The sequence below is a fragment of the Wolffia australiana genome, chromosome 10 (assembly GCF_029677425.1).
Source record: "Wolffia australiana isolate 7733 chromosome 10, ASM2967742v1".
NCBI lineage: Eukaryota > Viridiplantae > Streptophyta > Magnoliopsida > Alismatales > Araceae > Wolffia > Wolffia australiana.
The window spans coordinates 2,403,504-2,416,985 of NC_135844.1; the positions used below are offsets into that span (position 1 = coordinate 2,403,504).

Sequence of the window (13,482 nt, forward strand, 5' to 3'; positions counted from 1 at the left end):
TACCTATCTTCTTTCTTTCATATTCTCTGTTTATGTATGTATGGAGTGTATGGTATGTATGTTATGTATGGTAAGTACATATGTATGTTATTTATCTTTGTATGTACGGTGTGTACGTTATCTATGGTATGTATGTATGTAAGTTATGTATGTTATCTATGGTATATATGGTAAATATGTGTGTATGTTATGTTATGTATACATAACAAACGTAGCATACAGAGGTACATACAAAAAATACGCACATATGTATATAAATACCATACATCACAAAACAGAACATGCATGCATATGTACAAATGTATGCTACTTTTGTAATGTGTTGTATGTATGCTATGTATGCATGTATGTATGTAAGTGTGGATGTACATAAGTTGGTATATGTGCGTATGTAGGCATGCATGTATGTAGGTATATGTATATTTTTATCTATATCTCTATCTTTCTATCTATTTATCAATGTGTGCTATGTATGGTATGTTTGATACGTATGTTTTTATCGTATGAATGTATGTAAGGATGTTTATATGTATGTATGTAGTTATATGTAGGCACGTAGGTATGTGTATACCTAGTAACATATCTACCTATCTGTATATATATAAATATATATCAGTATGCTTATCTATGTATGATATGCATGTGTTTCATATGAATGTATTATGTATGTATGCATGTTGATATGTATATGTAGGTATACATACACATGTAGGTGTATATGTACTTAGTTAAGTATCTATCTATGTATCTACATATCTCTCTATTTATCGCAGCAAGAGAGTTGACCTCAGAAAAAATACTCCGATAAGGAGATAACTACTTTATTTTCTGATATATCAATCGATCTCTCTCTATCTATCTTTTTATGTCTCTATATATATCTATATGTATCTCTTTCTATCTTTCTATCTATCTTTATATGTCTCTATTATAGTGCAGGGACGCGGACGGGACAATTTTTCGTCCTGGGATTGGACGAAAACCGGGACGGAAATTCGTCCCGAGACTAAGTGGCGGGACGGTGTTAGTCCACTCGAACAAAAAAAATCGTCCGGTCCGGAGGTCTCGGACGGAAAAACCGTCCCGTACGTATCCCTGCACTGATTCCGGATGTTAGACGGGACGACCTTCGTCCCGTCCCGTCCATCATCCACGTCCCAGAGGATCCGAAACTATAGTGTCTATATAGATCAGGGACGCGGACGTGACAATTTTTTCATCACGGGACGAAAACATCATCCCCCCCGAGGATAAGGACAGATTTTGGAACTAAAATTCGTCCGGGGACCCTCCGAACGGTACGGTTTTCATTCCATGGGACGAAAAAATCATGCGTCCGGAGGTCTCCTGACAATGGACGGAAAACCGCTGGATTCACATCCGGCGGTTGAGATGTTGCCACGTGGCCTTGCAAGGACAATTTATAATATATTATAATCTATTAAATATATAAAATGTGTTTTTTCGTCCCGGCTAGAATTTCGGGACGAAAAATCGTCTCGGGAGGACTGGATGGGACGAAAAATCGTCCCAAGATCATTGCACGGGACGGATTTTTGTCGGTGGACAAAAACCGTCCTGTCCTTTGTCCCTGAGCTTATGTCGGACATAGGATGGGACAAAATTCGTCCCGTCCGTCCTTCGTCCACATCCGGGACAGTCCGGAGCAATAAGTCTCTATGATCTATTGTTAGGCTCCTAACTAGGCGGCATTCCCTGCTCAGAGGCCTACGTGCTTATTGGGAGGGCGTGTCCGTTGTATTTCGGCTCACAACATTTTTAAGGACTGAGTCATAATGGGTAGCGATGCCCAATACCTGATTATTCAGGCCATTGCCACTGTCGATGGTGATTCACTGCAGACTGTGCACGTGCTCGTCCGCGCCCAAGGGGCGACGGATCAGGTACGGTCCGTGCGTGCTGGGCACGCGGGCTGAACGGTGTGTGCGCACGCGCCCCAAGCGCTGCGCACCAATGCCAAGCGCCACGCGTGGGCGCCAACGCTACCCGCAAGCGCCGAGCGCTGCACGCGGGAGCAGGAAGCGCTGTGCGCGGGTGCGTCAAATGCGGTGGCGTCGCGCAGACTGCGCACTTGAGTGTCGACACGGGTGCCGGTGGCGTGTGTGATCGTCAAGGCAGGGGTGGCGTGCGTGATCGCCAGGCCCGCGGGCGCGCGGCGCCTGGCCCGACGCACTTGTGTAGCGGCAAAGCGGGCGCGCAGGCGGAGCGGCGGCCCTGAGGCCGTGTGGCGACATTACCTTGGCGCAAGGCGCCTCGTCTTGTTCCTTGTAACACCCCTCGTCTTCCCCCATGTAATTATCCCCAATGATGATGTACTCTTTATGATATAAATGCAATGACCCTATTCATTGACGGTGCCTAGCACCACCATCTCTTCTAACCCCTTCTAAGCGATCTTAAGCAATTGCAAAAGCTTCCGCTGCAAGAGATCAAGGCTGCTCAGTGTTCGGCTCTAAGCACTGATGGTGATTCAACTAATTCCGAGCAAGAAACCTAGCTTGAGATTTCACCAATATATATATATATATATATATCTCTTTCTATCTTTCTATCTATCTTTATATGTCTCTATAATCTATCTATTTATGTATCTATTAATTTATCTCTCTATATAACTATATATTTCTTTATCTATCTCTCTATCTCATCAAGAGATTGACCTCGGAGAAAAATACTCCGATAACTACGTTATCCTCTCATATAAGAAACCTGTCGAACTCTCTCTCTTTCTAGCTCTATCTATCTATCTTCTCGCTTTGATTGTCGAATTTCTAGGAGAGGATCGAGGAATTCGTTGGGATTTCAAGCGATTTTGTTGCTTGTTTGATCTTGATCGTGATAGGATGTGGGCAGCATCGTGCCTGGCGTCGTGCTGCGCTGCGTGCGCGTGCGAAGCTTGCCGATCTGTGGTTGGGGGGATCAGCCGGCGCTCCGCTAGAATCGCATATTGTGGATTGTTCGCACTTTCGCTCATCCTCTCATGGATTCTCCGTGAGGTCGCCGCCCCTCTCATGGAGAAGATTCCATGTGCGTGTTCTTCCCTAATTTTTTGGATTTTTTATTGATGGGTGATCGTGGATGTTTCATTTGATTTGGTCTAATCAGCCCATCAGGGGTTTCGTTGAAGTGAATTTTGGTGGGCTTTGGGGATTAATCGCTTCAGCATGCGTGTTCTTCCCTAATTTTTTTGGATTTTTCCTTGATGGGTGATCGTGGATGTTTCGTTTTGATTTGGTCTAATCAGTCTCTGTGGTTTCGTCGAACTAAATTTCGGAGGGATTTGGGGATTAATCATTTCAACGTGCGTCTTCTTCCCTAATTTTTGGATTTTTTTCTTGATGGGTGGTCGTGTATGTTTCATTCGATTCGATCTAATCAGCCCATCTGGGGGTTCGTTGAACATATTTTGGAGGGGTTTTGAGGATTAACCATTTAAATGTGCGTTTTCTTCCCGAATTTTGTTCTTTTGATGGGTGATCGTTATTATTGTTTGATTTGATTAAATAAATCTAGGGTTTCGATGAACTGAATTTTGGGGTTTTTCGCCGTTGATCATTTCAGTTCTCGTGTTCTTCCCTAAATTTTGTTTACTTGATTGGAGATGTTCTTGATTGGTTTGATTGATTTTTTTTTCTGAAGAAAAGAGGGAAGATCATCTGAAGATTTTGATTGAATTAGTCGGTCAAGGGTTTCAATGAACTGAATTCTGGCGGTTTTCAGAGATCAAACATTTCACTGTGCTTGTCTGGTTTGAGGATTTGATCGGAGAAGTTCTTGTCTGGTTTATTTGAAATACTCGATCAAGGGTTTCAAAGTACTGACTTTTTGAGCTTTTAGGGAATAATCATTTGAGTGGCGCCTTCGTCCCCCCCAAAAAAGATTATTTGGTCGGAGATATTCTAATATGGTCTGACTGAATTAGTCGAATGTGGATTTTGATGAACTGATATGTGGGGTTTTTTTAGGGATTAATCATTTCCACCGGACACCAGATCGCGAATGGTTCGAGACAGATGCAGTCCTACGCGTCAGTCTGGGAAATTTTGTGTTCTTCACCATCCTTGCAATAATCATGATGGGAATCAAAAACCAGAAAGATCCAAGGGACAGGATTCACCATGGTGGGTGGACGGCAAAGATTGTCTGCTGGTTCTTCGTGGTGTTTTTAATGTTCTTTGTTCCAAACAGCCTCGTCAGCTTCTATGGTATGTTTTTCTCTCTCTTTTCTTATAAACCTTGCTATCTCTGATAACATGATACACAAAAGATGAACAGCTTTCTTATGATCTAGTAAATTGAATGATGGTTTTGATATTCTTCTTTTTCAGTAATTGCCTTCTCATAATTTCCTTTTATTCTCGTTGCCCATGAAAATTAATCAGCGTCTGGATTGTAAAATTACTCACCAATGTTTTCTCTCGCAGAGGGTATCTCTAAGTTCGGATCAGGGCTGTTTCTCCTCGTCCAAGTGGTCCTTCTGCTTGATTTTGTTCATGGTTGGAACGACAACTGGGTCAACAGAGATGAACAATTCTGGTTCTCTCTAATTCTCTTCTCTCTTTATCTCTATCTATATCTCTCACTCTCTATATATCTATCGATATATCTTTCTCTCCCTCTCTCTCTCTCTCGATCTCTATCTATCTATCTAAATATATCCAACCATACGTCCATCCATCGATCCATCCATCCATCTACTCATCTATCAATCTAATATTTCTCTCTCTTTTAATGGCAGGTATATGGCGCTGTTGATCGTATCACTGGTCTGCTATTTGGCCACCTTCTCCTTCTCTGGGTTGTTGTTCTACTGGTTCACTCCATCAGGGCAAGACTGTAGCCTGAACATGTTCTTCATCGTCATGACCCTCATCCTTGGGGTTATCTTTGCTATTGTAGCTCTTCACCCAAAGGCACAAACTCCAAAGACTTCTACTCAAACTCCAATCTTGTTGCACAAGTCTGAATAATCTCAAAATTGTCTCTCTTTTTTTGGGCAGATTAATGGGAGTCTTCTGCCAGCATCTGTTATTTCTGTGTACTGCACCTATCTCTGCTACAGTGGACTGTCCAGCGAGCCGAGGGAGTACGAGTGCAATGGGTTGCACCACCATGCAAAGGCTGTTTCCACTGGGAGCATGACTTTGGGGCTGTTGACCACCATTCTTTCAGTCGTCTACTCAGCAGTCAGAGCTGGCTCCTCGACCTCGCTCCTCTCTCCGCCCAGCTCTCCCCGCGAAGGTCACCCAGCTCGCCCATCTCTGAATGTTTCTGGACCATTCCATTTCTTCCAGTCTTTAGGAATTGCCGACGACGAGTTTGTCATCTATGAGGACGAATTATTCGCCTCAGTCTAGCCACAGAGGAATGACAAATGAAGATGATGACTCATCATCGTCCTCGTCATCTGAAAGAGTTATTAATATCCAAGCGCTTACCAACTGTGCCAAAACCATGGCTAATAGCAAGGGCACTACTTTTCCTATTTGGTAGGATGTTGCTCTTTGACAAGAGTAAAGAGATAGAAAATGACGAGAGAATGATGATGAGTCATCATCATCGTTGATCGTCAATTCGCGGAAAAAGAATGATGTTGATGATGAAATCATTATTGGCATCGTCGTTTCGATGAGAACAAATGGCAAGGAGGACAATATGTCACTCTTGTCCTCGTCCTAGTAGACGTGGTCATTCTGTTCTTTTTGTGCGAATTTGTGCGAACTGTTCATTCTGTTCGGTTTTCTGAACAGAACAAAAAAAAATTCGAATTGAACATTGCAGACCCGTGTGCGGTTTTTTTGTTCGCTTTGTGCGAATTTGTGCGAATGTGCGAACGTTGTTCGTTTTACAAAAAAAAAGAACGGAACAAAGAACAAGGCCTGAACAACCATGTCTACGTCCATGTGCGAAATTTGTGCGAATTTTTTATGGGAATTCGCACAAACCATGGCGAATTCGCACAAATTCGCACAACCATGTCTACGTTCTTTTGTGCGAATTTTTTGTTCGTTTCAAACGAACAAAACAGAACAACCATGTCTACGTCCTAGTAAGTGGGTACGGCTGGCTGTACATCGGATCAAATTCTTAGAACTTCTTGAATCTTTGGGTCAACTTAAAGGTGGAGACCGTTTACGTCATTGAGGATGATGCAGGGTTGCGGCAGAAGCCACTGCTGGCATTTGACAAGATGGAGGCAGGCGGGGAAGAGGAAGACGGGAAGAAGGAGGCAGCGAGGCCGGTGAGCTACTCGTACTCATTCTTCCACTTGATATTCTCACTGGCTAGCATGTACTCTGCAATGCTGTTGACCGGGTGGTCGACATCGGTGGGGGAGAGTGGGAAGTTGGTGGATGTGGGCTGGCCCTCTGTGTGGGTACGTATCGTGACCGGGTGGGCCACTTCAGCCCTCTATATCTGGTCCCTTGTGGCCCCTGCCCTCTTCCCTGATAGGGAGTTCTAAGCTGCACATACTTTTCTAATCTGTTTATGTCTGGGAATGTTAGCCATAGCTGGCAAACTGGAAGTTTGTGTGTGATATAATAAACTGTTTTTTAATTGCTTCTTCCTGATGATTTGTGTTGCTGTGGAAGCTTTTTCTTTTGTTTGTGCAAGCAAACAAAGCCTAAACTTATGTTGGTCAAGTTTAGAAGTTTGTGTGGAGTATGATTATTTATCCACTTTTAAAAAAAAAAGGATTATCTTTTATCTATTACTAACTACTTCTTGGAGATTTGTGGTGGTGGGAGAAGAGTCTAGTTTTTGTTTTTTGCAAGTAATCAATCTTAGAATTCTAGGGATCCATTTTAGGGATCCCTATCAGAGATGGTTCCAAACTGTTTTTTAATTGCTTCTTCCTGATGATTTTTGTTGCTGGGGAAGCTTTTTCTTTGGTTTGTGCAAGCAAACAAATCCTAAACTTATGTTGGTCAAGTTTAGAAGTTTGTGTGGAATATGATTATCTTTTATCTATTACTAACTACTTCTTGGAGATTTGTGGTGGTGGGAGGAGAGTTTAATTTTTGTTTTTTGCAAGTAATCAATCTTAGAACTCTATAGATCCAGTTTAGGGATTGCAATCTAGTTTTTTAATTTCTTTTGTTTCCTGTTTTTATGCATGGGATTTGAGGATCTCCAAATTACTTTATATTTTCTTAGGGGTGTGTTGTTCGGTAAGCTTTTGCTTTGGTTTGTGCAAGTACGCAAGCCTAACCTTGTAGTGATAGAAAATTAAAAAATTTAAGCTTGTGGAATATGATGATAACAGTTAACTATATATTATCGGGATTTGTGTGGGTAAGTTTTTGCTTTGGTTTGTGCAAATATGCAAGCCTAAAAAAATATTTTTATCAGTTAAATGAATGTCTTCGGGATTTGTGTTAAATGGGAAGTTTTTAGTTTTGTTAGTGCAAGGAATCAAGTTTAAACTTCCTCTGATCAAATTTAGAAGTCCCAATCAGTGATAGCAATTTGAGAATCATTTCAAAAAAAAAAAATTCTTGGAGAAGCTTTTGTCTTGGTTTGTGCAAGTAACTAGTCTTAAACTACTAATAATAACGTTTAAAACTCTTTACATGAATTATGCCCCTATTATGTGAAGTCTGCCGATCATATTACAGACATTTTCTCACGGACGAGCAGTGTTTATTCTTTGTTCCACCGGTTATTTTAATGTGTATTTTTTTCTGTAGAATCGAGCCTTAAGACTAGGGAGAATTGAGGTAGTGTAGAGATATGAAGAGAGAGAAAATGTGTTTATGGAGAGAGATAGAGGATAACAGTTTAAAAAGAGTCGATGAAGAGACAGAGAGATGATAGAGTTATATAGAGACAAAAAAAGAGAGATAGAGGAGGTACATAAATATGGTGAAAGATAGAGAAGATAAATTTATAGATTAAACAATAAAGATATGTATAAAGATAAGATAGATAAAGACTAAAGAGAGATGTGAAGACAGATGAGAGATAAAGATAAGGTAGATATAAGATAGACAAAGACAAGATAGAGTTAGAGATATAGAGAGGGACTGAGGAGAGAGGGGAGTGTTTATATAGAAGAGAGTTGAACATATAGAGATTGAATGATAATATATCTAGAATAGTTGATTATCTGGGCATGTGTTCAATTGTTTTTTGTTATTTGTTAAGTTAGGATTAAGGTTTGCTGATGTGGCTGCTGAGTCGAACTCCCCAAAAATCTGAGACAATAGAGATAAAAGCCTATGGAGGATGATCCCACTCAGATAGTGAAGGATGTGTTTTAGAGCTTTCCACTCAGCATCATTTGGGCATTGCATTTTCTGTCTGTCACAATTGATGGAGAATGCTATATTGGAGGGGTTCGTGTGGCATATTGAAGAGGACCCACAACGCTTCGAGACCCACAATAATGTTTGAATTGAAATATACTCTCTCATTACTTTCTTTTTGTGGATTCAACCCTTTCTCTATTCTAAATAATAATAGGGTTGGTTCGGAGTGACAGGCCAATTAGCAGGAGGATGTTTGTTGTGTTCTATTTGGGTGCAATGGAGAATAATAGAATTATACTTGGACTGGGATGGAATATAACCATTGACTTGCAGAATCATTTCAATATCCAAGAAGTAATGTGCAGGGCCCAGATCCCAAATAGCAAATTCAACAAGGAGATTATATAGGAGAGTTGGAAAAAAATGGATTTGGAGATATGATTAAAATATCATTAACACAAATTAAGCAAAAGGTGGGATTTGTTGAATGAGCTTAAAAAACAAGGAAACATCAGTTTCCTTGTTGGAGAAAGGTGGTTAGCTCCAGGCTCTAGGGGGCTGTTTCAGACCATAGATATATTTCTTTGAATAGCATAAATAATCATGATGATTCAGATATTTGAAGCCAGGTGGCTGTTCCATACATATATTTTCATCAAGATCACCATGAAATAAGGCATTCAAGACATGTAATTGGTGGATTTTCCAGTGATAACTGATGGCAATGGAGAGGAGTAGACAAATGGTTGCACATTTAAACACGACTGAATGTTTATATCCTTTTTGAGTCTAGCCTTTAGCCACAAGACATATTTTGTGTCTGTCTATCTCTCCACTGGGTTTGTACTTATGTAAATCCACTTGTGGCCAACATTATGATAGTTGTTGTGTTGAGGTACTGACTGTGATGTTTCATTGTTTTGTAAGGCATCAAATTCATTTTGCATCGCTGTCATCCAATGTTTATCTTTGGATGCAGCATTCAATGAGGTTGGTTTAGCAATGTTGGACGCGGCTATGAAAAAGTGAGGCATTGGATGACCGGTAGAAGAGAACATGGATTTGGGATATGGTTGCTGCTGAATGTTCTTTACCAGACTATGTGGATGGTATGAATGATGCACACCTTCATGAAGTTATACGACATCAAGAGATTGAATTTTTTATTGGGCGTGATGTTAATAATGAAATATCAGGTGACAGATCAGTTAGAGAGGTGACTAAGAGTAGCAGTGTTGCGGCTGACACTATCGATGGTGAATATGACAATACGAGGATCATAGGGGCTTCTTTGAGGCATAGTAGTGGTGGGTGGAGGGTGATGAGATGGAGAAGCAGATGTAAATGGATTGAGACCAAGAATGCCAGATGTGTCATTCATGTGAGAAGTTGACTCCAGTGGGAAAACATGCTCAATAAAAAACATGGTGAGATATAAAAAATTATCTACATGGAGAAACAAGTACGTGTAGCTAAGGTGCAGCGAGTTATACCCAAGTAACACACATCATTATGATTTTCATCTATTTTACTCTGGAAGAAAGGATGCACGTATGGATAGCATAGGTAACCACAAAAAGAAAATTGTAATCAGGTTGTAACTTAAAAAAGCATCTCATATGGGGACTTATTTTTAAGAAGGGTGTTATCATCTGATTAATAAGAAAGACAGCAGTAACGCCCCCATGATCCCCACATTTCTTGAGTATACTAGCGTGATGTAATAGAGTCATGGAAGTTTCAAAAATGTGCCTATGTTTTCTTTTCGTAATTCCATTCTGCCCTTGCGTTTGTGGACATGAAACTTGATGAACAATTCAGTGCATTTAAAAATGTGAATGACGAGTTTGATACTCTCCACCCCAATCAAATTAAATATATTTAATTTTAGTATCACACTAATGTTCAAAATGTTTTTCAAAAACAGTGAATTTAGAATATAGATAAAATATCACTTTTTCATAGACAGATAAATACAAGTATACTTTCTATAATTATAGAAAGTTTAAACTGAGGATGTCCCAGATGGGCATACCATGATCCAATTGATACTCATTCCCCAATGAATGCAGCAGGAGATGGGCTGTGTGGTTGTAGATAGTAAAGTCTATCCTTGATTTTTTCTTTCAGAATGATTCAGTGGGTTATCTTGTCTTTCACAAGACAATATAAATCATGAAATTCCACAAAAAATATTATCAATGGTCAATTTATGAATTGACAATAAAGCCTAATGAATATCCTGAACTTGCAATGTATCTTTTAGGTAGATATTCCTACCATAAGTAGAAAATTTTGAAGCACGAAAGGAGAGGATTTTCAATCATGTTCTGCTAAAGAGGTCCAGCCAATCATTGCCAGTGATAATTGGCTTGAGAATTGATATTCTGCTGCTCATTTTTTACTTGGTGGATCTCAACAAAGTAAGTATACCAGCCTCATTTTTTTACTATGTTTGTTAAATTGACCATATATGCTTGTGTTGGAACCTATGATGCCCTAGAGGACTTTGTGGTGATGGTTTCCATAACTGATGTCTCTGGCATATCATTAATTACATTACCTCACTCTAAGTCCAAATCGTGAGCAGACCTGGCACTGAGGCTGGAAAATTGTGTTGATCCTTTCCCTCCCTCATCCTTGGTTCTGATGATAGCTTCGGTTATAGTAGCCCTCCCTCCAAGGAATGTTCCGTTGGATGGGTGAGCTTTGACCTTGTACATTGTGAGCCATGGGAGGGAAGATAGTTGAAATGGCATTGTGTTGATAGGAAAAAGCATGCATCATGTGCTTTTAGGTTTATCCTTATGTCATCAAACTTCAAGTGGTTAATATTTGCATTCATGCTGACAACAAACTGAGCAAACTCTATACCGAATCCTTAAATGAACGTGAAGATTACCGAAGTTTCACCAATTTTTTGTCCAGCTAGTTCCATTGAGACAACAATGGAGCTTAAGTGTGCTAAATATTCATTGGTGGTCAAGTTTATGTCCTTCATGTTATGAAACTACTGATGAATTTCCATTACTCTCAACTGTTTTTTTTCAATTTTCTGTTCCTAATACATGTAAGCTTGGCTAAGAGAGTGAAGAGTGGAGGAAACCAATAACTCGTTAATCTATCTTCCACCATTTACTGCAGCCACAATTCAAAACTATTTTTATGCTGATCAGCAATAGAAATCAGAGGAGATATTCCTTCGATTTACTGAATTAAATATGATATTAATTTTATAAAGAATATATTTCATGTCAAAAAATTATATTTATTTTATGGAAAGATTTTCATATTGAAATTGTGATTTCCCATGATATTTAGGAATTTCATGAATTATTAACACTAAATTCATGATGAAAATAATTTTTATAAGTCATAAAGTAAAAATTGAATTTATTTTAATATTATCAAGGAGAATTTTGTTTTCTCTATTCTTCTTAAAATTTGTATGTCACTCTGGAAATACAACTCAACCGAAATAGCGAAAGATGACTAATCGGAGCTATCCACAAGCACCTTGGGGGTAGGTTCTGAAATAAACTCTGATGGGCCCGAACTTTTACTTCGTTTCTTTCATTTATCCATTGGATAACCTCTCTATCATCCAAACAGATAAATAGACAGATAGGCCAACCATCTTTTCCTTCTTCTTCAAGGAATTTAACATAAAAGCCAACCCCCGCAGCAAAGAAGAGGAAGATTTCTTTACGATGGAGAGAGAAAATCAAAGGACGGAGAAATCAGATGGCTTATATTGCCCCAACTTTAAATGAGGACATCTAAGTATCAAAAAGAAATTCTGAGCTAAACTTTTTGGACTAGTTATTTCTTTACCTTCTATGTCCATACACCCTTGTGGACCTATAAATAGACTCCTTCCATCTCTGTAAAAAGGCAACCTAAAATTTGATTCCCAATTGTGATTAGTGGAATAGTTTTCTCATTATAAGCTTGTTTGTGATCATTCTTTCATTCTTAGAGCAATCGATGGAAGGATTGGCATTTAGGTAAGTCTTCTCAATAGAAAGTGCCATTTGGCCCATTGCATGTGATAATGATGTTAGTGTGATCTTCGTCTTTTTCTGAATTATGAATTTGTTCTTTTTCACCAATAGCGTAGATTTTTACCATTATGCTTTCTACCTCCAATTCTGCCGCTCATCAGCATGTATCCTCCTCCTTCTTTTGCCACAAGAAACTGTAAGATCTTCACTTATCACCCCACTCTATCACTCACCAGTGATGGTTAAATTCCATTATGCTCAATTGACTCCCCAGATTCCCATCACACGACAAACCTAGGGTGCCATTCAGAGTAACTTGGATAGATTTAATTATTATTTATCATTGTAAAATTCCATTAAACTTCTGACTTTTAAAAAATATTTAATAGATTATATTTAATTGAGACAATGATTTTCAAAATATTTGGAAGTGAATTTATTCTACTTTGATTTGATTAGATTATGTTTAATTATTAAAAATATATAATAATCTAAAAATAGAAATAAAACTTAAATGTAACTTATATAGTATAGTCTCCAAGTATATTTGACCCTTAGTGGCACTGTGCTCATAAAGAAAATTATAAATATTATTTTATAAATCAGAGGCTTTAAATGAAAAAAAGTAAACCTAATATTGTTTATCATATGGTTGTTCACGAAGCATATCTTAAGTCACAGTATTATGCTCCTTGTAGCTTATTCACTCTTGAATCAGAAGGGAGTATGTGAGCCTATATATTCTTATGAATCTTTGAAATAACATTTATTTTTAATAAAAACTACGAAAAAATTCCTATAAATGATCTTAAGACAAAGACCACTGAGGCTACAAATTCTGGGCCACAACCTTGTTATCCTTGAAATTTATTCAAACATGCACCAAAAATTAAGATTAGAAATCATAAGGATTTGGGATCATGTAAGAAAAAAATGTGTTCAACATTTCTCTAAAAAGGCCTATAAAGTTCTGAAACAGGCCATACTTTAGTCTAGCTCTTTGTAGTTCAATTATTCTCCAAGGGAAAGAGAGTGGGAGACTAGAGGAGGTTTGAAATTAGGGCTGTGGGAATCAAAAATTTCAAGGAAAAGTCTATATTGTTACAGAGCCAGTGGTAAAAATTATTTAATATGAGATATGAAAATAATACTTACCAACTGCTTTAATTTTAAATTGGCATAATTACAACTTGCCATTCACTTCA

General features: G+C 38.8%; 1 protein-coding gene across 1 annotated transcript; it reads left to right on the plus strand.

The window, feature by feature from the left end:
- The first annotated feature begins 2,707 nt into the window (after positions 1-2,707).
- On the plus strand, positions 2,708-6,593 carry LOC144708380 (Serinc-domain containing serine and sphingolipid biosynthesis protein). The gene is made up of 6 exons (XM_078581650.1): positions 2,708-3,048; positions 3,987-4,226; positions 4,446-4,557; positions 4,760-4,934; positions 5,022-5,262; positions 6,177-6,593. The coding sequence occupies exons 1-6, from the start codon at positions 2,865-2,867 to the stop codon at positions 6,482-6,484; spliced, it is 1,260 nt and encodes a 419-aa protein (XP_078437776.1). The 5' UTR covers positions 2,708-2,864; the 3' UTR covers positions 6,485-6,593.
- Positions 6,594-13,482: the final 6,889 nt, after the last annotated feature.

Excerpts from the sequence above, each read along its gene's own strand:
- LOC144708380 (XM_078581650.1), top strand. The coding sequence starts at position 2,865 with ATGTGGGCAGCATCGTGCCTGGCGTCGTGCTGCGCTGCGTGCGCGTGC. Across the intron at positions 4,227-4,445 it reads CAGCCTCGTCAGCTTCTATG|AGGGTATCTCTAAGTTCGGA; the intron begins GTATGTTTTTCT and ends TTTCTCTCGCAG. Across the intron at positions 5,263-6,176 it reads GCCCAGCTCTCCCCGCGAAG|GGTTGCGGCAGAAGCCACTG; the intron begins GTCACCCAGCTC and ends AGGATGATGCAG.